The sequence below is a fragment of the Haliotis asinina genome, chromosome 7 (genome assembly GCF_037392515.1).
Source record: "Haliotis asinina isolate JCU_RB_2024 chromosome 7, JCU_Hal_asi_v2, whole genome shotgun sequence".
NCBI lineage: Eukaryota > Metazoa > Mollusca > Gastropoda > Lepetellida > Haliotidae > Haliotis > Haliotis asinina.
In genome coordinates this window covers 25,632,075-25,658,874 of record NC_090286.1, presented here as the reverse complement: position 1 = coordinate 25,658,874, position 26,800 = coordinate 25,632,075, and the positions used below count along the sequence as shown (strand labels likewise).

General features: G+C 38.8%; 1 protein-coding gene across 1 annotated transcript in view; it reads right to left on the bottom strand.

The window, feature by feature from the left end:
• Positions 1–2,774: 2,774 nt before the first annotated feature.
• The window catches only part of LOC137291923 (uncharacterized), a 52,635-nt gene continuing 28,609 nt past the window's right edge, over positions 2,775–26,800 (bottom strand). Inside the window, exons 14-23 of the mRNA XM_067823480.1 lie at positions 25,808–25,826; positions 22,752–23,082; positions 21,666–21,817; positions 20,594–20,908; positions 17,728–18,004; positions 17,295–17,446; positions 14,489–15,090; positions 12,512–12,825; positions 11,171–11,322; positions 2,775–5,780 (exon numbers count right to left, since the gene is read on the bottom strand). Coding sequence (XP_067679581.1) covers positions 3,258–5,780; positions 11,171–11,322; positions 12,512–12,825; positions 14,489–15,090; positions 17,295–17,446; positions 17,728–18,004; positions 20,594–20,908; positions 21,666–21,817; positions 22,752–23,082; positions 25,808–25,826 — 4,837 coding nt within the window. The 3' untranslated portion in view covers positions 2,775–3,257. The remainder of the gene's footprint in view (positions 5,781–11,170; positions 11,323–12,511; positions 12,826–14,488; positions 15,091–17,294; positions 17,447–17,727; positions 18,005–20,593; positions 20,909–21,665; positions 21,818–22,751; positions 23,083–25,807; positions 25,827–26,800) is intronic.

Here is a 26,800-nt window from a genome sequence, read left to right as displayed (position 1 = left end):
ACTGGTGCCATGGTATACGTAATCAATATGCCAACATTACCTAGAGGTATCAGACATTAAGGACAAAACAGTCTAATAAACCCTTATTAGTTAGATTTGTTCATGTGTTCTTGGAATATATGAATCTTTGAAAACTGCAAGTTTGCCGGTTATACAATGATTAGGACCCAGGGACAATATCAATATTCTGGATAATGATAATAGTATGGGGCAAAAGAAAAATGTCTGTTTTTAATTTTGTCACCATGGTTGGTCTATTTAGTTTCTTTTGTAACAGTGTGAACAGACATGATGTGGGCGGGGAGTTGATGAGTTTCAAAAGAACCCCTCTCCCGACACAGTGGTTTGAGTGTTATGCCTCACTTGGCAATATTCCGGCTATATGAAGGCGGTCTGTAAATAATGGAGTCTGCAACTGACAATCCAGTGATCAACAGCGTGAGCACTGATCTGCACAATTGGGAACCGATGACTGCCAACCAAGTCAGCGAGCCTGACCACCTGATCCTTTTCTGGCAAGCATGGGTTGCTGAAGACCTCAAGACCCAGGGTTCAGTTCCCCACATGGGTACAGTGTGTGAAACCCATTTCTAGAGTCCCTTGCTGCAATATTGCTGGAATGTTGTTAAAGCCTCATAAAACCATACTCACTGTCTCACAGAGACAAGTTCACTTTTAAGAAGCAATTATTACAGTCATAAAATAATACATAAACAGTGTTGTGTGTGTCTAATGCCATTATCCATTAATATCTAATACCCTTTTTGAGGTGGGGTAGCCTAGTGGTTAACGTGTTCGCTTGTAATGCTGAAGACACATGGGCACAATATGTGTTTCCCCAAGCATGGCCTTGGAGTTCCCACTGACAAAACTGAAAGTGTTTTGTTTGATGCATCTGCGGAAGTGTTGGTACGACACTTATCCAATGAACTTATGATAGAAAACAACTATACAGATTTTCACAATATTACTGATTTGTTTCTATGACACCCATACAGATGGGTGCCCATTTTTGTATGAAATACTGAGACCACTTGAAGAAAAGTTAGTTTTCTTTGAGACCATGTTCAGTGATGTTGACAAGAAGATGTTTTGGTTATGCTTATTATCCGAGATTTACACAAATATTACTATGGTTGTCATATATTCTAGATTATTTGTTATTTGACTGCAAGGTGACTGTGATAATACAATCAGAAATGTTTTTTTCCCGAGTGTGTCAGTAAACTAAACCACATTAAGATATGCTTTGTGCTGTTGTTATTTGTAGACAAGTGTATGTGAGTGAATGAGTTTAGTTTTACGCCGCACTCAGCAATATTCCAGCTTTATGGCGGTGGTCTGTAAATAATCGAGTCTGGACCAGACAATCCAAGAATCAACAACATGAGCATCGATCTGCGAAATTGGGAACCAATGATGTGTGATTGCAGTATTCCAGCTGTATGAGAATGGTAAATAATCGAGTCTTGACCAGACAATGCAGTGATCAAAAGCATGATCATTGATCTGTGCAAACAGGATATGATGGCATACATTTGAACGAAGTCTGCAAGTCTGACGTCACGATCCTGTTAGACGCCTTTTCCGACAAGCATGCTTAATGAAGACAAATCCTACCATGGATCTTCACGGGACCTGCTGAAGAGGAAGTCCATTTCCTAGGTGATATTGTTGCAATATAACTCCATCATTATGCTTTGTAGACCAGTTTTAAGTGACTGGTGGCTATGATGTTAGTCACTGACGATCCTCTCAGTAACATCCACTATAATGATGATCATGTGAAAATATACTGGACAAAATAAGTTAGGGATATTGGTATTTTAATGATTGATATTTTACCAGTGTGTCAATGAGTAAATAGATCAATATTCAAAATTTCGAAATTTGCATATATCCCTAACTATTTTTGTCCAGTATACGATGGTTCAATGAATTCCAAGGTGAAAAGATTAAGTGGGTGTAGTTCTACGCCACTTTTAGCAATATTCCAGCAATATCATGGCAGGGGGACACCAGATATGGGCTTCACACATTGTACCCATGTGGAGAATAAAAACCAGGTCACGGGCATGACATATGCCTTCTTCTAACATGCTACACACCAGCCCTCTCTTCATAAATCCCAATTTTCCATGAGTTCTTTTTGGTATGAGAATGTAATTACTATTATTTTGTTCAGTTCTCAGATATGTAATAAATACTTCTCAATCATCAGAAGATGCTGGTAAGTATGGATGGTAACCCCTGATCTTAACCCTTTGGAGCATATCTGGGACATGACTGGTCGTCATAGGATCCTCCTGTACAGAACCTTGCCCAATTGGAAGCTGCTTTGAGGAATGGCTTAAGACTACCCCTTGAAGAGAATCAGGAGGCTGACAGGGGGTATGAGGAGGAGAGTGCTGGCTGTCATACAGTCATGTGGAGGTTACACTTTGTATTGACCTTGAATCGTGTAAGACATCCAAAATGACATTTTGAATGTTCACATTCACCAATAAATTCAATATTAAACATTCCAGAGTCATACTTGTACAGGAATATTCTGTATGGAAATCAAGAGGGTTTTTTTTAACAAATGAACAATTATGATCATAAAATAAACAAGGATCCACTCATTTTGTCATTTTGTTTATGAGTTAAAGGATAATACTTGTCAGAAAAAAAGGGTCAACACTCAGCCAGTGGTATATAAAGACTAACAATAAGAAGCAAAACAAAGAAACAATATTTATGTTGCTATTCTTCTGGATTAACAACACAGACCCTTGAAACAAAAACTCTTTACTGTCAAATGCCTGAGAACAATAAATAATTTTCATCATTTACAAAAATGGAAGTATAATTGTATTCTCCCTTGGAAAATGAAACTTCTAAGTGGGTTGTCCAATTGAACATGCCAACCTAGAGTATTAAATAAGTGGATAACATTCCTTTCATAACAACCGTGTCAATACTGTACTGTGTTTATAGGTCAGTAAGCAGTACTATCCCTGTGAACGTTAAGAGACTCGCACGCCTGCCTGTGTCTGTTCGGCTTCTATGGCTTCTTGCTGGCAGATATGTTCTGTTCAAATGGCATGACTGTTAATTTCACATAGTTCTTATCATGCATGCTATTAAAATACTACCATTTTGATAGGGAAGATCAGATTTGTCATTAAATTTAACTATACTTGAAATTTTGTGAAATTCAATTTTTGTATTTCAATCCACTGCGCACAGGCTCAAGCAATCTTATTTGACTGCCCTTATCCTTCACCTTTATCATTGTGACCTTGACCGCCATTCCTACTTCTTTCTCTTTGCAGGGCTTTTCTTTGTTTTCTCATTTCCTTTCTCTGTGCTTTCTTCTTTTTCCTCTTCTCATTAATCTCCTGAGCTTTCTTTTTTTTCTTCTTCTTCTTTTGTACCTTACTTGTACAATTATCTTTATTTTGTTTCTTTAGCTTATGCTCCTTGGGACTTTCACTCTCTCTTGCATCACTGTCAACTCCTCCAATGGCCTTTCTGCTATCTTTGTCCGTATCCTCAAAAGCTTCTCCATCCTTGCTGGGTATGTCCTTGTCTTTCTTTGAAGTCTCACTATTATTCCTGACCATGTTGTGCTCAGCAATCGTTCTATCCTTCCTGGGCATGTCCTTGTCTTTCTTTGAAGTCTCACTATTATTCCTGACCATGTTGTGCTCAGCAGTCGTTCTATCCTTCCTGGGCATGTCCTTGTCTTTCTTTGAAGTCTCACTATGCTTCCAATGAAATGTCCTGTCATCACTACTGTTGCCAGAATTCCTACTAATATCCCTTTTACGTTTTCTGGATCTTTCACAATCAATACTGTCCCTCCTGATAGCATGCCATGTCTCACTTCTATCCCTGGTAGTCCTTTCAAAGAGATCTTTATTACTTCTGAACACATTATCAATATATTTAGCCCTGCTAGATACACCTCTGCTGCCCCTATCCACACTAGATCTACCCATCCTGTCACCAGTTTTATGTCTCTGCCTGTTTCTGCTGTTTATGTTTTTCCTGGACCGTCTGCTCCCAGCATCCATCTCACCTGAGTCGGTATCACTGACCTTCCTGTTGTCTCGATAGTGTCTCTGGGCTGACTTCTTAAACGGTTTTATATGAACCATCTGAGACTCTGCATGACTTCTTTTGTCCTCGGCTCGTCCACTGGCTCCCTCTGTTCCACCGCCAACAGCTGCCATCTTGTGGTCAGTGATGAACTTCATGTTTTCCTGCCCAGATTCATCATCATCTGCTTCATCTCTGGACACCTTCATGCTTTCATCATCTGACCTATCACTTCCTTTGCCAGCTATTGTATTTTCAGTGTCCTTTTTATCCCACAAAACATGTTCTGTGTGTGGTATGTCAGCGATCTCAGTTTCAACAGTAGTAGGAAACACATCTTCACTCTCTCCCTTCTCAGCCTCTCCTTCTTTCTCAGCTTTCCCAATTTCTCCTTGTGCTTCTTTCTTACTTTCTCGACGTTCACTGTTTTCCTTCCTCATCTTTCTGTCTGTCTCAAGTGCTTCTACATCAATATCATGCTCACCTCCATGAAGATGTTTCTCTGTGACTGTGTCATCCTGAAGCATCTCCAGGTCTCTGTCGTCCTTTCTCTGGGTGTTCCCTATCTGTCCCTCACTCCCTGGCCTCGTCTCACCATGTTTGCTATGTTGGACACTACTAGACAGTCTTTTTCCATCTTCAGTGTCACAGCTCTTCCGTTGCTGGCCACCAAGCTCCCCACTACCATTGCCTTCAAAAATCACCTTCAAGTGCATGCACCAATCATTCTTATCATTGTCAATACTTGTCCTTTCAGTGTCCCCTTGTCTCCCTCCTCTTCCTGACACCATTTCACTGTCCTCACCATCCACACTCTTACCTTCACCTTGAATACGAAGCTCAGCAGTCTTGTTCATTCTGTCCATTCCTCTCAAATCCTCACTTTTGCTTGAACTACTGCTGTCACTATGTTTCCTCCTCGTATCATGTCTGTCCAGTGATGCCTCACTGCTACTTCTACGTTCCTTCTTTTTCTGACCTACTTTTCTGCTCTTCTTCTTTTTCGTCTCCTTTGAATGCTTTTCAGATCTGGAAGAGTGACACATCACACTTCTGCTTCCCGTGCCTCTATTCTCACTGGAACTGTTGCTATCACTATCATTATCTGTCTCTTTGCTATCTGTATTTTGCAGTGATCTCTCCTGGCTTCTTCTGGATTCCATCTTCCTTCTTCTCTCACACTTTCTCTCCTTCTCTGTCTCCACCAAAATCTCATTATCTCTAATATTGTAACTGTCCTGTTCATCTGTCCTGTGTTTCTTTCTGGCGGGGCTTTTACTCCAGCCACAATCACTATCCCTTTCACTATCTCTCCTACAGCCATCTCCCCTCAAATCCATCTTCTGTTCCTCAGAAACTGAGCATCTTTGTGTACTGAGACTGCTACTGTCTCTCCTGCTGGAGCTTGATTGTGAGTCTGTCTTCTGTTGATATCTGACAGGGCTTCCACGAGTACTGCCATCACTATTACATTCCTTGTCATCCAAATGTCCCTCTTGTCTCATCAGGTTGTCTCTCACCTTGGTGATTATTTGGCCAAGCAGGTTTTGACCTTGCCATGTTTGCTCATCCCAGGCCCGGGGGTCGTTCCTGTGTAAGGCAATTCCCCAGGTGGCATCGTGGGGACTGGCCTCCACCATAAGTCGAGGAGCTGTGGCAAACAGTTTTTTCTTCAGGTGGGGATTTTGGGAAAACTGGAAACATAATAAAAATATCAGTGAAGATCAAAAAGGTTTTATGAAAGGTAGATACATCGGAGAATGTACAAGACTGATTAACGACATTATACAGAATTTACGAATAAACCTGGACTTCTGATACTTATAGACTTTGAAAAAGCATTCGACTCCGTAGAATGGTCCTTTATTGAGAAATGTCTGGACTTTTTCAATTTCTGGCCCTCTATCAAAACTTGGTTAAAAACATTCTACAATAACATAAATTCTAGTGTCCTTGTAAACGGATTTCCATCAGAATTCTTCCAAATTACGCGGGTTGCAGTCAAGGCGATCCCCTCTCGCGATATATATTTCTCATAGTAGCAGAAATTCTGGCCCATATGTTGCGACAAATACAAAATGGTAAGAGGAATAACTATGACTGACTTAGAATACCCACTGACTCAATTCGCCGATGATACTACTATAATTTTAGATGGGTCAGGGGTTGTTCAGGGAAACATTACATGTACTGGAGACATATGCTTCCTTCTCTGGACTTAGAATAAACATCGACAAAACTAAAGTTGTGTGGATTGGTTCTAAACAATATTCAAGTTTGCAATACTGCAGGGAATACCACCTTGACTGGACACAAAAGCCCTTTGTACTCTTAGGCATTCTATTTCAGCATAATAAAGCAGAAATGGTGGAAACGAACTGTAAAGACAAAATAAAACAAATTGACAAAATAATGAAAATGTGGTCTCTGAGAGATCTTACACCCCTAGGAAGAATAACCATTCTAAAGAGCTTAATTTTACCAACACTTAATCATCTTCTTACCTCGCTAGCAAACCCTAAACTGGAAATGATAATTAATCTTCAAAAGAAATGCTTCTCTTTTATTTGGAAAGGTAAACCTGATAGAATAAAACGATGTCTGATAACAAAAACTTACCAAGAAGGTGGTCTAAAAGTACCAGAAATACTTGAAACAATTAAGTCCCAGAAAATATCATGGATCAGAAGTTTATTCGTAAATGACAAAAAATTAAACAATCTTTTATATACCTCACAACCAGTGAGTAAACTAATCCCCATAGAGATGGGACATTTGTATCTGAAGACACATTATATTCAAAAACTCATCAGCCCATTCTGGAAAGACGTATTCCAAGCCTGGTCTGAATTACAAGAACAAAGTAAATACGAAAAAGATCTTTTCAGCAGACAATATATATGGGCAAATGACAACATAACAATAGGGAAAAAACCAGTTGTATATGATCACTATCTAAAATCAAACGTAAAATATGTAAATGATCTCTTAAAAGATGACAATACATTCCTTTCTTACAAAGAATTTGTAGAACTGTATGGGGTTAAAACAAATTTTCTTGAATATACAGGGTTAGTATCTTCACTGAAATCATTCTCGAAACAGAGTTCGTTCCAATTTAATATTCAAAAAGACTTACCTTTTATTCCCCCTAATTTGGAAATACTATTCAAAACTAAGAAAGGATGTAGCATATTTTACAACAAGCTTCTTCACAAAAATACTATAAACAAAAAACTGGTTTATCAAAGCAAGTGGGAAAAAGAGCTGAACATAGATATCACACCCTGTCTATGGAAAACATACAATTTCAAGCTTCGTAGAGTTCCAGACACAGATGGCTTCAATACCGTATTTTACACAGGATTCTTACAACTAATAAAGATTTATACAAATACAAACTAATAGTGAGTGAGTGAGTGAGTTTGGTTTTACGCCGCTTTTAGCAATATTCCAGCGATATCACGGCCGGGGGCACCAGAAAATGGGCCTCACACATTGTACCCACGTGGGGAATCGAACCCGGGTCTTCGGCATGACGAGCGAACGCTTTAACCACTAGGCTACCCCACCGCCCCTTCAAACTAATAGAATCACCACTTTGTACTTTTTGTGACGCTGAAATAGAATCGATCATTCATTTATTATATGAATGCAAACATGACAAAAAGTTGTGGCAAGATCTACTGGAATGGATTGAGAATGAAACAGATACTCAGTTGAAATTAAACAATGAAACCATTATTCTCGGACTTAAAGAGACAAGAAATGAAGTACTGAATTTCATATTCATATTAACTAAAGAATACATATATTCTAGAAAGGCAGCAAACATTGTACCTTCTCTGACTGGTTTGAAACCAATATTGAATTACAATTACCAATTGCATAAATCTAATGCATACTCCCAGTGCAAATACGACTCTTTCGTGACATTCTGGTCCTCTTGCCATAATCTATTTACACAATAATAGTTTCGTACATTTGGTTTGTTTCTAATTGTGTATATACAGATATGCTGACTTGTCAATGCTGTACCCAGAACAAAAAGAAATAAAGTGATAAAAAAAATAATATTTTACTTCTAATGTTTACCAGAACAGTTCCTTTGTCTTTTCAGCAATTCTATTCCTTTAAGATTTGGCATATTTTCTTTTGTTTTGTTTTTTATTTCAGTTTTATTCAATTCATGCCTGAACACTGTTACATATCTTGACAGTTTGTAAGTGTGAGAGAGTATATCCTACAACACCCTGTCTACATCACAGTGGCCTGTGATAATCTACTTCATTTGTGAGGGAGTGAATGACTTAGGTCTTACGTTGCTTTTAGCAACATTCCAGCAACATCACGGCAGGGAACACCAGAAATGGGCTTCCCACATAGTACCCATGTAGGAACATTAACCTAGGTCTTCGGCATTAGCAAACACCTTGACCATTAGACCCTAAAACACTTATGACACTTCATTAATGTTATATCTGGGATACTCTACAACAGGGATAGGTCACTCGCTTGCTTTCTTTACCATTTGTACTAATTAACGTGTGCCTCGTCATGCTCTAACGCACACAGTTACTTGGCTCGTTCCTAGTGCAACTTCACTTGTGTATAACCAGGGAGATTATATAGAGTATATGTTGTAGATTATCCCTGGTTTAATAGAACATCAGCCAGTTTATTGTATCAGTCGGAATTTTACAATGAATGAATGAATGAATGAATGAATGAATTATAGTAAGAATTTAAGAGCAAGAATTATGTGAATGAAAGAATGAAATAAAGAAAAAGAATAAAAGAAATAAGTACATATGGCCTTCCCTCCCAAAACATGTAAAAGAACGCAAAAGTATCGCGAGAACATGTGTTAACATCAGCTGTCCTTTTAAAAAATCTACTTTGAAACATTTTTGTTTACATTAATAATTAATTCAGATATCTTATTGCATGTGGGAAATGGAATGGACATTAACAAAATATTAACTGACAGTCACTCTGCCCTCAAAAATAAAGTGTAAAACTCTCACAAAGCGTTCTAAAACACCTTTCCAGTTTTGTACAAATAATAAGATCAACAAGAAAGAAAGAAGTTATGGAACTATATCCCTAAAGCATCAATGATGAATCAGATCAGATCGGCAATATGTCATATTTTTCTCACACCTCAAATACACCCTAACACTTTGTTTTAGATTATCGAACTATCACTATTACTTGCAAACACATTTCACCTGATGGTATATTCCCCTCATAAGAATTAAAGGTGTATGTGAAAGACGTTTTTGAAGTAATTACTAGAAACACTCAAACAACGGCGTATAGTATTTCAATGGTGAATCAGAGCAGATCGGCGATATGTCACATTTTTCACACACATCAAATACACCCTAACATTCTTTTTTAGACTATGGAACTATCACTATTACTTGCAAACACATTTCACCTGATAGTATATTCCCCTCATATGAATTAAAGGTGTATGTGAAAGGTGTTTTTGAGGGAGTAACTAAGAATACTCAAACAACAGCATATAGCATTTCAATGGCGAAATGTCATATTTTTCACACACCTCAATTACACCCTAACAATTTTTTAAGTCATAAAACTGTCACTATTACTTGCAAATACCTTTCAACTAAAGGTATGTTCTCCTTCTAAAAATTAACCGAATGTGTGAAAGAAGTTTTTATCGGCACAATTTAGTCTATCTTCGCAGCAAATCGAGAATAGAAGTCAGTGAGCTATAACATACCGACCTGAAACTTTGCTACAAATCTACTATCCTAATACGGACACTAATACCAATCATTTGACTTAACCTGAAGTGACAAAATAGTTAACCTATCTTCTACATGTTGGATTTCAATTGTTACAACACTCAGCGAACTTAATCAGTTGTTGAAAATAAACCAGGCTCAATCTTAAATACTACCCTGCCACCAAATTGGCTACACTGATTACGTAACAACCCGAGACATATGTTCAGCAGCTTTTCGAGGAGTTTTTTCTCCCCCTCTATATAGGTTCCCTGGTTACTAGTATATGGACAAAATCTTTGCCATGTAAGTGACCATAACTTTAGCTCTTTAGCTCTTTAGCTCTTTAGCTCTCACATTGTGAAGCATACACCTGATGACTCACTGTGATCAACTGCTATAAGAAGTTTGGTGTTTAAGTCAGATAATCTTCCTGCAGGAAATGTATTCTACATCCTTGTACACAAAATAATCTTGTATACAACCTGCCTGCATTCCGTCAATAAATAATGTAAAGAAACACAAGTAATTGAGCTCAAAAGCCTCTGCATCCTTATGACATAATTTTGTGCCACAGATTTGTTTGAAACTTAATACGTATTTGTACAAAATCAAGTTTAAATATGTGTGAGAAAGTCAGATTAGTATGAATAGTTCATGTACATACAAAACGTTAAAAAAATACAGGTATTTGCTCTAGGTCTCTACGAGATGTGGTAAAGTGCAGACATCTTGTTTACTGAGTGACTAAGGTTTCCCCCATATTAACAATATTCTAGCAATATCATGGGATGACACATGAGCTTCAGACATTGTTCCCATGTGGGGAATCTAATGCAGGTATTCGGCTTCATGAGCAAATGCTTTAAACAAAATGCTAAACCACCTCCTCTTCATTAAGTATCAACCTACAATATATAAAGTGGACACAGTATTGATACACATATGTGAATATTGTGAATGAATAATTAATTGCCACCATAATGTTTACATTACAAGATCACCATGGTTAAAATGGACAAAAGGCAATCTGATGTATCAGGCTAGGAACATTTTCATGCATTCACATGGAGAATAACTAATTTTGTTCTTAAGAGTAAATACATATATCAATAACTTAAGTTTCCAATCAATAACACTCTTTAATGAGTTAGTGAGTATTGTTTTGCAAAACATTCAGCAATATTCAATACAACATCACAAGAGGGGTCCCACATGCTGTACCAACATGGGGAATCAAACATGTGCCTTTAGTGTGATGACCAAACACTTGAACCACTTGGCTACCCTTCCATCCCAAGTGTATTTAACTCCATCTGAAGACTGACCTTTGCCATGTTGCCCTTCTCCACGACCTCCTTGCTGTGCTGCATCCACGTGTCAAAATCAAAGTTCTGGATCTGCTTGCCCAGACGCTTCTGTTCCTTGGGATCCCGGGAATTCATAATCTTCTCCTCGATATCTTTGTCCTCAAAAAGAGCTGGAAAATGGAAACATTTGTCAGCAAACAGTAACATCTTCGCAAACTACATGAAAGTTTATTATAGGCAATATTATTTTAGCAATATTCCAGCAATATCACAACCAGTGACACCCATGTGTGAAAATGAACATGGGTCTTCAGTGTGACAAGTGAACGCCTTAACCACTAGGCTATCCCAAAGCCCCTTTAGATTTCATAAGACTCTGTAGTGCTTACTGGACTGTCATATTTATTTTACTTTAAAGATTATCTAACCTGAAACCTGAACATGTTAAATCCTATGGTCATGTCTGTGGGTGTGTTAGCATGTGCAGTTGTTCGGGGATAATACATCAAAAAGCAATGCTAAAATCAGGAGGATCCAAGTAGGTCTTTTCAGATGGAAGTTACACAATATTCAAATAAGTAACTCAGTGAGACTCTTAGTAAAAGGGATCTCTCTACATCTAAAATATAATAATCACTGTTTATGTTCCCAAGCCCTAAATTTACTATAGATGTGGGTTTTCAAACATTCAGAGAAATAAAACAAATCAACAATTAACACACCAGACATTCTGTGTTACATTACAGAAAAGGTAGCTTTTATACATAATGCACATACAATTTTTATCAATTTAATTACTTTTTCAGCCATTCTCGAAATGTAGGTTGCAATAATTTGTACCAGGTAAAACCTCTCATATGCTAAATATAAGGCCAGGTTCAAGGCAGACAATTACAGAAACTTTTGCCTTTGGTGATAACAAAATATTTCGTTTTAACTAAAAACAGTCACAGATAGAACACAATGTGAATTGCAGATTCACTGTACATCTTTACAGTTCGAAATGTTGTTACTTGAAACAGCGTTTTTAAAAACAAAGTTTACATCCTCATATTCTGTGTTAACAAAGGAAAGCAATTGAAAGGGGCTTTCATCATTTTAATTCTGTGTGCAACAAACTTGTATTTGAATGTTAGAAGAAATGGGATTTAATTGAGAATAGCATATTCATAGTGCAGACCTATTGTTTCAGTGTGATGTGGTGAAATCAACAATTTACTCAAATTAAATTACTTTCAATTCATTTCATTTCACATTCAATTCAATTACTTCATTATTGCCACAACAATAATAACAGAAGCGGCCGTAAAATGTAAGCACCAGTGGGAAATATTTGTCAACATCAACCTGTCAACTCACCTGCCTTCCGATACATGTAATACTGTTCTGCACAGTTGAATTCTTTGCCGTCAACTGTGAACTTGACAGGATGGTGTTGACTGAAAGGTGACTGCCAGCCAAAGAACAGTTCGTACCTCTCTGACTGTCTTCCAGGAAATCTATCACCGCGGTGAAAGTTGTGTCTGCAGGGTGATCCTGTCTGCAAGTAACTTTCACTTCTGCGTCGTTTGAGTGGATTAACCTCGACATATTCACAGTCCCACTTTCGTTTACGACGTGACATTAGTTTTGATTGCTGTCCTATTTTCGGACAGTTATTTTCCAGTTCAGTGCTTTACACCGTCAAAGTTGACATCATGATTATCATTGACAATGCACGTGCAGAATCTCGCACCCAGAATTCACAGAGCTCAGCGCCATGTCCTATTGGTGATGGGAGGTAACTCGGTACTGCAATAGCGGTGTTTCCGCGAATTTGTGAAGACTGCCATTGGTTTCCGAGAATAGACCGGGAAGAATATTTTCGATCGTGGAGATTTAGACTCTGCAATGTGTAAATTAACCTGAGAAAAACCCAGTTTACTTATTTGAGATAAATAACCAGAGCCTAAACCTGATCTGACATGAACCCAAAGGCAATGCAACCACTCGGTCATACAGACCCTTAAACAAATATTCCCAATACAACCCTTGCTAGTCTAGAATATGTGACATGTATGGACTACCATTTATAATCCAAAGGTGTGTTCCACTGGAGGTGTTGCTTGTGTGAGATAAAACGACACCACCAAGATTGAATGAATGGACGCTCCTTGGAGGTATCGATTTGACAGTAGTTTGTACAATGTCCTGATGTCATCAATTATACATAATATCACGTGCTTTGACATCAACAATTACATGGCTCACAATACTGTGACGTCAAAACCTGATGCTTTTCGAAGTTCTCCTAGCGCTATGATAGTCGTAAGTGCCATACATTAACATTAACTTACGACTATCTTAGCGCTAAGAGGGCTTCGAAAATCTAGGCCCACGTTGATATCAACCAACTCTGGTCAAACCACGAATGTAGCAATGTAGCAAATCTTGAAATCCAATGTATATCAACTTTGTCAACTGTGTATCCTCATGGAGCTCCGTATATGTTCTTTTGTTTGAACGCTTTGTGTCTCTTGCTTGCTAACGTTGGTACCTACACTCATTGCAACAAAGAAGTTGACGATCCATATAAGTTAGTTTTCCTGCATCTATACAACTTCTAAAATGCCTCTCAAAGAGGTTGTAAGTGATACAGCTGGTTGCAAATTATACTGTGTAAATACATACATCATAAACATATATGTGGTGAACCACACTAGCGGAAACCTTCTGTGTTAGAACTGATCTTCAGTAACTCATGCTTATCGTAAAGAGGCAAGCATGACGATCGGGTGGTCAGACACGCTGACTTGGCTGACACATGCCATCGTATCCCAGTTGTGTAGACCGATGCCTATCCTTTTCATCACTGTATTTTCTGGTCCAGACTCGATTATTTACAGAAATATCTGGACCATACAATCTATTGATTAGCAGCATAAGCATCGGTCCGTTTTATTCCAAAACGTGTCCATTGCTCATTCCAGTTAAACAGAGATTAAGATATTAGTCTCGGGCAAGTCATTGTTATATTCTTTATTGTAAAGATCACGTGTATATAGGACATACTACCTGGAGGAAATTTTAAGATCAGAGAGGTAAAGGACCACAGCAGCAGGAACAAACGAAACCTACCGTAGCACTAAAAAGATAACAAAAAGAGGACGGCAGAATAAACGTTATCGTACTTGTTTGAAGTCAGCCTCGTGTTCAAACACCAATATGGCATTCATCGAGATGGGCGCCCGTCTCAGTTCGGCTTGTGCCAGAAGGTCGCGAGCTGGTCACGGGTGCTACAGGGTATCTCTGTCGACGCGGACAGCTATCCCAGTATCTTTGTCGTCTTAATTATAGAATACTCGTCTGCCTTTCCAGCCCCTGTCACTATGCCCCCTGTTGTAATGTCCTCGATAATCTGTCTGTGTTTCATAGTCCATGTTTCTTGGTCGGTCATGTCTAGGAAAATGCTCGTTTTTATTATTTCGTTTCTTTTTCTTCTTTTTCTTGTGTCTGTTTGTTCGCTCTCCTCCACTCTGGTCTCTGTTCGTCTTCTGTGACCACTGCCAAGGGTTATTTAGATGCCCACTGCTGCTCGGCCTATGTCCGGAACTCATCCCTTGGCTGAAATCCTGCCACCTCAATCTTCTTCTGTCCATATTATAACTGGTGCACTGGTACTCATCCGAACTATCAGCCACTGTAGAGCTGCAATCTGTCTTCTCCATACTTCCTCCAGCTTTGTCAACCTGAACTCCATCTTGTCTCATCAGATTGTCCCTGACCTTGGTGATGATTTGGCCAAGCAGGTTTTGACCTCTCCATGTTCGCTCGTCCCAGGCCCGGGGGTCGTTCCTGGGTAAGGCAATTCCCCAGGTGGCATCGTGGGGACTGGCCTCCACCATAAGTCGAGGTGCTGTGGCAAACAGCTGTTTCTTTAGGTGGGGATTTTGGGAAAACTGGAAACATAATAGAAATGTTTTACATGAACTGAAAAGTAAGAATATCATATTCGTTGTTTAACAACGCATTCATCAGTTTCCCTGCAAAAGGCGGTCAATAAATATTCGTGTCTGAATGTAAACAAACGTCAACATTTGAAACTGACCTCCATTGCCACACAGTTCAAAGATACTGGTATGGAACAACGTACATCTGAAAAAATGTTAGCTGGACCGTGTCCATGTCTTCGAAATCCGAGTATAGGCACCAAGAATGGCAATTCAGTTACAATGTTACAATGACCAGCGGCGTTTGGTGTTTTACGCTGCACGGAGAATTTCCAGCTATATGACGACGGTTTGTGGATAATCGCCAATTACTGATATCTCGAGTATCAATCGGTGTAATTGGGATACGATGACCTGCGGAACCAAGTCAGCGAGTCCGAAATCCCATAGGGCATGGGTTCTTGAAAAACCGTTGTAGCATAGATTTTCACAAGTCTATTACAGGTGTCGATTTACATATTGTAAATACACGCATTCGGCTTTGTAGGTTAACATGTAATTTTTCCATATTCTCCATAATATTAACTAAATATACTGGATATTATGATCTATCAATACTCTTGTGCGTCAACTCCGTATACAAGCGCAGTGTAGTTTTGTCAGGGGTCAATATATTTCTTCAGTCAATCAATCACATGTCGTTTACCATGTTGGTATTTTTCATAGTGGGAATAGAAAGTTATTTGTTGTGATGATTCAATAAGGCTTAAGTCGTTAGTTTTGTTGATCAGTGTTCATAAACCAATGATTGAATATGTTTTTTCTGTATGTGCACACTTGCCGTGCACACGACGAATGAAGATGTCACCTGACACAGTGCATATGGCAATCGGCAAACAGCGGGTTAAGCTTCCCAAAATCTCACTGCGTCAATGTTGTGCAGATAGTGAATACTGTCACTCAGTAAAGAAATACAGAGACGCAATCTCACACGATTTCCATGACAAATTAGGGGGTAGTTTTATGGGTATCAAATTATTTCTACGGATTTAAATAAAAGATTGGAGTATTATTTAGAATTTTGTAAACTAGTAGGTGAATGCCAATGAGGTTTCAAAAAGATCACTCGACTGTTGACAGTATATTTTTCTACAGGTTATTATTCAGAAATATATAACGTGTAAAGGTGGTTAACTTTACCTTGATTTCATAGATTTTTGTAAGGTCTTTGATATGGTAAACATGTACAAATTATGTTCTTTAACAAAACTGATTTCACGGTAATTTTCGTTCTCTGATACAAAATATATACAGAAATATTAAAGCCATTGTATCTTATGATTTTGGTAGAAAATTAACTGAATGTATTTATAGCTACTGTGGAGTTTGACAGGGCTGTGTCCTCAGACCTGTTCTGTTTTCTTTGTTCATTAATGAACACCATACAGTCATAAGAAAATAGATTTCAGGTCGGTATATCTATATCCGAAAAAATGTTAAACATTATTGCATTGTTGTCTGCAGATGATATGATTTTGGTCGTTGACTCTGTTGTTAAACTTCAACGTCGTCTTGACGCCGAAATTAATGTGGACTGGAGCATGTTAAAATCTCTCTGAATAACCTACCAAAGAACTTAGTCTGTTAAGTCATTCATAAGACAGTATAATGTGTGTTTCTGTGATGCTTGTTCATATTTTTGCTAAGAAGATTATTCCAATCTTCCAATCTGGCGCTGAGATCTGGGATTTTCAAAAAAGAGGGAATACTGAAATTATTCATCGTAAGTTTTACAAATTCATGTTAAAAGTTGGTTGCACAGACCTCCTAATGCTGTTACTTATGGGAACAGCGGACAACTCCTTGTGAAATGGTTACTTTCTAAAATCTATAAGATATTGTATAAGATTATTACACATGCACCCAGATATATATCCTTATCTAGGTGTCTGCATTTCAGTCCCTACAGTATAGTAAGTGCATGTGGGTGAGTGAGTACACCGGGGTACACCAAGCATGGGATTCTCAAATTGTACTCATGTCGGGAATCGAACTCGGATCTTCAGCGTCGCTTTAACCATGTGGCTACCCCACAGCCCACTTCGTAAGTGGGTGTGGTTTTACAAGGCTGTTTGCAACACTCATTTCAATACCATTGAGCAACTATGATACCCTTCCACCCCAAGTGTATTTTGCTACAGCTACAGACTGACCTTCGCCATGTTGCCCTTCTCCACGACCTCCTTGCTGTGCTGCATCCACGTGTCAAAATCAAAGTTCCGGATCTGCTTGCCCAAACGCTTCTGTTCCTTGGGATCCTTGGAATTCATAATCTTCTCCTCGATATCTTTGTCTTCAAAAAGAGCTGAAAAATACAAAGACAATATGAGTGAGCTAGGTTTTCACTGTTTTCCTTTGTTGAGGCACAAAACGTTTCTGGTGAATAAAAGTGAACGTTTTACAGATACTCAAGAATCAAAGCTAAATACTTATGATACAGTTCTGCCAATGTGAAAATCTTCATGTTGCCTTTCAGGTAAAAAAAAAAAATTACAAAGGTCTTCATCAAGTTCACGACAGGAAAATTCAACTTGAAACAGTAGTTTAGTGTTGCAAATGCTTGTAAGCATCAACCTGTCAGCTCACCTGCCTTCCTATACATGTAATACTGTTCTGCACAGTTGAATTCTTTGCCTTCAACTATGAACTTGACTGGATGGTGTTGACTGAAAGGGGACTTCCAGCCAAAGAACAGTTCATATTTCTGTGATTGTCCTCCAGGGAATCTATCACCGCGGTGAAAGTTGTGTCTGTAGGGTGATCTTGCTTGAAGGTGACTTTCATTTCTCCGTCGTTTGGCTGGACCAACCTCGACATCTTCATTCTCCCTCTTCCGTTTATGACTTGACATTACTTTTGATCGCTACCAGTTAATAGACAAGGAGGGGTACTCCACATGGAAATTCCTTTCAGAATTAGATCACCAGTGCCTGTATGTGAAATATCACATGAATTCATGAGGTTACAGTTTACCTTATCGATAGGAGTAAATGTCTCCTTAACAATGTATGGCTCGCCGACAACGGAGTCTTCCCAGTATTCTACTTTCGCTTTTGCTTTATCCGCTTCCAAGACGTCTGTTGTATCGATATATCGTCTGCTTTGTTGAAGAACCGTACATGCGACCTATTCATATTTGGGCTTATGTACCGTATTTCATATAATATGATCCTTCCGTAATTAAAACCCGTTACCAAATACTATCTGCGTTCGAATTAGAATGATACTTTCAACAATTGCCATGTGGATAGCATTTGCAATATAAATAAATATATATACGTGCTTTCTTTGTTTTTTTATTTCTAGCTCCAGACTTACACTTAGTCAAATAGACGCGGTGGTGAGTCTAATGGTTAAAGCATTCGCTCGCCCAGCCGAAGACCCGTGTTCGATTCCCCACATTGGGTACAATGTGTTACACATTCCTTGTGTATTCCCCCCGCCGTGATAAAGCTCACTCACACTCACACGCTCACACTTGGTTTCGCATAATATAGACTAAGAAAACCTTGGGATATTGCTTTGAGTATTGTTTCCACCTTATTCGAATGTTAAAGAAAAGAAATTAAGATCTTTTTCTTTGAAATGATTCTCCTTTGCTGGTACCCCAAGAGACATTTTGAGGATGAGGATAAAACTGAAACAGTTCGAGTACATGTATACACATACTTCAATAAATCTGCCATAAGCGACAGCCATTGTGGCCATCTAATCTACATTCCTTCCATTTGGATATGGATAAGGTACGGATGGTATTCTGAGTCGAATACTGTGTGGTGGTACAACGCTAAACCGGGTTTTCATTTTTCCGGTAACCAAGGGGCTTGGTTACCCAATTGGGGAGTTGTGTCTCTTGTTCGTTAGCGGATCCGCTGATTTTGATCGTTGGTTTGCAAACACAACATACAGCGGACTTCACACACTCAATAATGGCACATTATAAAAATGTTACAGTTTTTTTCGCGCGACATGTGAATAGCCCACCCTGTTGTATAGTAAACATTGGATGAATTACGCATGTTTATATTATTCATATTTATTAACGACAATACCGTAGTATACAATAACGCAGGGGTATGGCGTGAGGCTATTCATGATCATTCGTGTTACTCCGAATGCAGTTCACGGAAAGAGGCGAGTCATGACGAGTGACATTCGGACTGATTCGCCTGGTTTAGCGCTAGGGAGTAAAAGGAGACATGTATGAATCATTCATGACATGCACATAGTTATACAACACGCAATCAACAGATAAGAATGTTATCACATTTCTGTTATCATAATACCTGTTTGCCACGGTACAGTGTCTACGGCAGGGGTTAAGGGGCGTTGCCAGTTCGATCCACCTATAGACTGTAGTTCGTTTCAGCAGGAACTAACATTCAGGTCCCTTTACTGAATAAAACTTGTTTGTCTGAATTAACAATGTTTACTATGTATACCCCACTGAGACTATACACATATGTCAAGCCAATATATTTAACTACACCATGAGGCGCAGAACACTAAAACCGAAGCCGTACTTTGGGAGATAAGCTCTTCGGAAGTTACACAAAAACGTGATTTTTATATTTCGACCTAAAATCCCTGCTCAGTATTTGTAGCGCCAACTTACAGAATTTAGTTTATTGCATCATGTACACGACCGAAACGCAAAAACAACTACGATAAATTGATGGCACTGAAACGAACTTGTGTTGACCTCGTTATACCTCTTTCTTACACACACACTGCTAGGTCCGAAAATATAACAAATATATGCAGGAACTCCTTCTGCCATCTGCATGGTTCGTGTTGCCAAGTTCAATCGGTCAGATAATTTAAAAACCGAAAGTGAGTCGTGATTGGTTCGCTCAACTTCTCAGCGTATACAACTGACTGAATGAAAAGCCAACCAAAGGAGGTTATAGATTTATGAGGCTTACCCTTAGATGCATCCAGAGAGGAGTGGCAACTTATCGGAACGTATGCCCTGGAGATATGGGGGATACATAATCTGCATCGTGCCCTTTTTAACGAATACGCTTGACTGTCTTCCGAACTGTTGTCCAACTGAATGAAATAATTTGTCCGGTGTTTTATGGCTGTTGTGTAACCCATGAAGCCGCTTCTTATTGCTTTGTGTTTGACCTACACTTCGACAAACAGTTCCATTCATAGGTGTAAGCCTGTCGACCCGACCCGTATTCTGGACTTTTCAGTAAGCGACAGCACAACAATAATGATGTAAAACACGACAGAGTCTAATTTATCATTTAATGGCAAAAACAACAATGAAATATGTGCATAATAATAAAACACAACCTCGTGTATAATTGCAACCAAACGTAAACGGACCCCTCTATCTTCCATAAAAATCTCTCTCTCTCTCCCTCTCTCTCTCTCTCACACACATGCACACACACACCACCCGCACGCACGTACGTAGACACACTTGTCTCATGACATCTCAGTCCTTCCCTTTCTTTCCATCCACATTCTTCTCTTCGACCTGCGTTCCTTCTTCATCTATCTCAGCTGTTCTTTTATTCTCCTCAACCATTTCTGCTCCTCCGTCTTCATCACCATGTCTCTTCTCCAGTCTGCTCCTGACAGCAGTCAGGGCGTACCCAAGGAGGTTCTTCCCCCGCCACGTCTTGGTGTCCCAAGCTTTGGGGTTGCTTCTGCCAAGGCCAATGCCCCACAAGCGATCCCTAGGGCTACATTCTACCATCAGTTTAGGGGATGTGGCCAGAAGCTGCTTCTTCAGGTCCTGGTTTTGAGAGAACTGGAAAAAAACCCCAAAAATCATGGCTGTTAAATACTTCACGACATTATTACTTGTCTCACAGGAGTTAGCATGTTTATATGCTGCCTTTAGCAATATTCCAAAGGGTGACACCAGAACAGACTTCGCACGTTGTATCCATGTAGGGAAATGAACCCTCGGCTTCTATGTGCCAACACACGCTTTTAACTTGCCCCTATTTATATAAGTATAACATTACAAAAATAGGGGACATTTCATTTTGCTAGCATACCACCAGCCAAAGCCATTGCTTATGGGGAAAGAGTAAAATGTATCCATACAGATGAAACGAAACCAATGGAATAAATTCTCATATTATCCCTAAATTTCTCTTCACCATCTGGCTTTATCTTTGGCTTCATCATTTGCATTTTATTGGTCTGGTAAATCCAATATCCGTTATTTCTTTTGCTGAATGGAATAATTGTAATTGCATGACGCCCCTGTCCAGAAACAATAAGATCGGGCAAGTTATATTTTCTACGCATGCTATATGTATAGTCAAGGCAAAATAATCACAAAGCAAAACCTGGAAAGCCTTTTATGGATACTTCATAAAATGTGTGATCCAGTTTCATACTGACCAACTGTTCCCACCTGGAAGATTATCAAATCAAATCAAAGAATTCCAGAATTCTGTTTAGCTGAATTACATTTATACCTGCCCTACAATCATTCGTCATATATTCAGTTTATATTTGTCAGTAGGGAACGTTTGTCCCACTTGTGGCCTCACCTTGGCCGTGTTGGCACGTTCAACAATCCCAACACAATTCTGTCCCCATACTTTCTTATCGAAGTTCCGCACTTTCCGACCAAGGCGCTTTTGTTCCTTGGGATTTGATGTTGACATGATTTTCTTCTTATATTCTTCGTCCTTAAACAACACTGAAAGTAGATACATTGTGGAACTTAAACAGAAATCAAAAGGAAATGGCTATCGTTCTCCTGGCATCATGACCGTCACATCGCAGCAGGAATTAAATAACTACACCTGGAACAAGCAAACCAGTGAGCGATTATAGAAGTCCAAAACCTTTGGGGCAACTGGATCACACAGTCGATTCACCTTACAGCAGCAGAGTTGGATATCGATTCTAACCAATGACCATGAGTCGATACGTAATTTATCATAATTGTTTCTGACCTATACATCTTCTCTTCCATTCAGCGAGGGGTAGCCTAGTGGTTAAAATGTTCGCTCGTCACACTGAAGGCCCTGGTTTGACTCCCCATATGGATACAGTGTGTGATGCCGATGTCAGGTGTCCCCTGCCTTGATGTTGCTGGAACATTGCTAAACATCACGTAAAACACAAGTCACTCTAACCAACGCGTTAAATATTATAATTATTATAATTATCGTTGTTGGACAAACTCGTCATAAAAGCTGCATTAAGGGGAGTTGGTATTCGTTTGTCGTAGTCATACTAACAAAGCTGTTCATCATATACTGAAGTCTGTGCCAACATACCCACAGGGTGTATTTCTCCTATATGTTGATTAATTTATTTCTGGCAAGCCGTTGAACCAGCGTCATGCAATGACGAATCATCAGATAATTATTACCATCATTACATTTCAGTCTAACTAAACTTAGTCACAGTATTAATTGTTACACGATAAGTATTGAGACCATGTTTACCCAGACTGTATTATATTGTGTTATTGTTCTATGAAATTATGGTCCGGGCCTCTACAAGAGATCCAGGTTCAGGTAACTGAACGTACAAGCTGTGATTAATCACTGGGGTACGTGGGAGATGCGGCGCCTAATACTATTAATCGAGGTAATACGGTAAATCGATACAGCAACACTCACCAGCCTTCTGATACATCATGTACTGTTCAGCACAGTTGAATGTTACACCCTCTATCGTGAATGTGGCTGGGTAGTGTTGACTGAAGGGCGACTTATTGCCGTAGAAAAACTCAAAATTCTCCCTCCCATTAATGTGTCGGTGCGATTGTGAAAGACCGCCCTTGCTGAGTGTGTCGTTGGTTTTGTTGTCGTTTTTACGTTGTTTCTTCTCAGGGACTGGTGGTGCATCGACGAGTTTACGCTTGAGGTTCGCCTTAGATTCAGGTATTTTGACTGGTTTGGTTTCTGCCATGCTGATAACAGCCAGGAGCGATCGACCTTTTACGTCGATCTGTTAGTGGGTTATAAACCGCTAAATCGGCTAGTTTCCATTTCGGCAAACTTACGACACTTCCGGGTTCGAAAGGGAGGCAACTCTGCTGGAACACCTGATCGATGTGCTTAGTCAATTTAGATCGCTGGGCGTTAGCTGGGGGTGTTCGTCTGGTACAAGGTTAGCCGAGAGCCGCGATGCGGTCCTATACAGTCAAGACATGACCCTGCATCGCGGCCGAGAACACCACCTTCATAAATCCTATTCAGATTCTAGCGGCCGATTACCCCTCGTATTTTCTTGAGATTTTTTAAATATACTTCCCGTGGGTTTTTGACTGAAAAGTCGATACCGATCTACTCCCAGATAATTTCCCTACACATACACGTAACTGTCATGTTTTTATGATCATGCGTTTATATATTAATGGGCATGTTACCCGTAAACTTCGCGTTTCAACGATAGCGAGCTGACATGTTGACACGCTATGCGCATGCGCCAAATTTCTATAGTCTGTATCGGAAGATGTTCTGCATTAGTGGTACGCAAAACTCACTCTCGTCTCATGTTTCGCGCGCTCGTACTTCAGTTACAATCACTCTTATGTATAACGAATTTATCTGTTTTTGTGCCATGATTTATAGCTTTTCTTTGCAGAGAGGGTTGCTGTTGTTAGATATATTTTTTCTTTTGTAATTGGTAGTTTAAATTAGCAACTGAGATTGTTTGCGGCTCTGTCCTCAAAGGATGTTGAAGTAGTGTAAAAGTATTGTCCTGAGACAGTTCCTACCTCACGAACTTAAGTAAATGCAAACTTACCAGATTTTTTAAACGAGTCATTTTTGTGATTTCCAAATATGGCTAGATTTGACTACTATCGCCATCGGTACAAGAGATCATGTAAATCCAGATAAGGTCCATGCAGGTAGACAAATTACTGTAAGTCACCGAGATACCCGGTGATCTACCTTTAGTTGGTGCGTATCCCCAGTCCTTTTCTTAATTTCTTTTCGTTATTTTAATTTAATTCTCTATCAGTGATAATCTAGTTATTTTCCTGTCCTTTCTATAATATAACTTTATCTGTTTTTATGAGTCAGTAGAAGACGCTTAGAAGACGCGCTAGTTTTAAATACTAACTGTGATAGACTAGTGGTTTTACTGTCCTTTGGTCGACAGGTTCTTCATACTATACATATATATTTCGTTTTTATATCACGTATGTTCTCGTCACGATATGGCTGCAATATTGCCGATGTGACGTTAAATATTAACTCACTCATTAGAAGATGACATATCCCACCGGCCCTCACTTCTGACATATAAAAGAACAAATCTGAGATTACCTGAAGCTTGATTGTTGTTTGACAACTTCAAATCGCTTCCACGGGTTTAATAAATGAATTGTTTTAGTCACCATATGGCTGAAATATTGCCAGTGTAGTTATCAATCACTCACCATTTGAATGTCCTGACAGATAAACAACGGAATAATTTACCATGTGTTTCAATGTCTACACGTAAATTACGCGTTTTTGTGTTGTTGGGTCGTTTTGTTTTTGTTTTGTTTTCTTTTCTTTTTAATTTTTGGTACAGTTTTTGCAGAAGTAAAGTTTCTTTGGCAATTGAAAGTGAATACGCCGTATATATTATAAACAAAACCCCCAAAAACAAACAAAAACAGAAAAAAACCAAAAAAAACGATTATATCGTTAAAAGTTAGTAACGAACGCACACCTAGAGTCATTAAACGCCTTTGTCCATAATAATATATACGTCATATAACACGTATGTAATATAAATTTCATAACCAGGATAATTTCTAATGAATATGTCTGTTAATAAGAAATACTAATAACTTTCCTACAGTGAAACATTGTACCAATCTGTTGTTCTAATATCTCCTTTCAAGTATTTTTTCTTGGAAAACATATTATCAAATCCATAAAAAATCCTATGATGTGGAAACTGAATCTGTATCATTTGATTGTATATTGGGGAAAGCATTAAATCCATATACATATAACCTCAGAACTTCATACTACAGGGGGAGGATGCAGGTTAATTTATGCTGTTGCTTAGAGGATGGTGTTTAAAGGGGAAAAATAGATAAAAATCAGTTAATCAAAATGGCAAAAGGATACTGATACATAAATATCGAAAGATAATTTGAAAACGTCAGTAAGTAATAGCAACGAAGAAGACAAAGCTAAGATGACTACAACACCGTGTTATTCACAGAAATTAGGATGCTGACAACAGATAAAGTCGTTCAAATTTAAAATTGTAGTTTCTCTGTATTCTTTCTGCAAAGCTGAACCTGAAAATATCATTCATATTTTATTTAAACCTACACATGTAAAATCATTGAGGAACAACCAAGTATAACTGAGTGAGTGAGTTTAGTTTTAAGCTGCACTCATCAATATTCCAACCATATGGCGCCGGTCTGTAAATAATCGAGCTTCGACCACACAATCCAGAGATCAACAGCGTGAACACCACAAATGGAATACGATGATATGTGTGGACAAAGTCAGCGAGCCTGACCATCCGATTCCGTTAGTCGCCTCTTGCGACAGACATGTGATGCTGAAAATTTAAATATATCCCGGATCTTTACGGGTGCACAACCTTATAAAACGGATAGAAAATTATTCCGGTACTAAACAAAATGCATAATAGAACACCCTCATTTTTTATGATTAAAAGAAAAATGTAATGACGTCTGAAGTCAAATTACCTTGCAACAAGCAATACGTCTGCACAAACACGATCAAATTCACTCACAGATTAAGTTCAAACATTCATATTATCCGGCAAAATATTATTTATAAGTGTAAAAACTAATACTAGTAATAACATTCTTATCTTACACTTAGGCCTGCTTGGATTTTGTTAACAATACAAGAATGTAAATTTTGAGAATGTTTGAAATTCTTGGACATGTGTCGAAGTGAAAAATGATAGTGAAAACGACAAGATCGTGCTTCCTTAAGTGTCCTGAGCACTATATTGTACAAAAATAAATGTGCTTGATCCCACCTAAACGTCTTTTTCGTTTGGATGTGAATGGAATCCTCTCTGCAAAGAAAAGCTATAAATCATGGCACAAAAACAGATAAATACGTTAGACATTAAGAGTGATTGTAACCTAAGTACGAGCGCGCGAAACATGAGACGAGAGTGAGTTTTGCGTACCACTAATGCAGAACATCTTCCGATACAGACTATAGAAATTTGGCGCATGCGCATAGCATGTCAACATGTCAGCTCGCTATCGTTGAAACACGAAGTTTACGGGTAACATGCCCATTAATATATAAACGCATGATCATAAAAACATGACAGTTACGTGTATGTGTAGGGAAATTATCTGGGAGTAGATCGGTATCGACTTTTCAGTCAAAAACCCAAGGGAAGTATATTTAAAAAATCTCAAGAAAATACGAGGGGTAATCGGCCGCTAGAATCTGAATAGGATTTATGAAGGTGGTGTTCTCGGCCGCGATGCAGGGTCATGTCTTGACTGTATAGGACCGCATCGCGGCTCTCGGCTAGTACAAGGTCTCTAGGTTATTTGTTTAGAGATGAATATAAATAGTTTAAGAATATCCCACAACGCTTCAACAAAGTGATATTCATGAAGGAGAAGACGCACGAGCCCTCACGCGCATACTCATTCATGTACGCATGTACACCCTCACATTCCTAGATAAGTGCAAGTATACTTGAC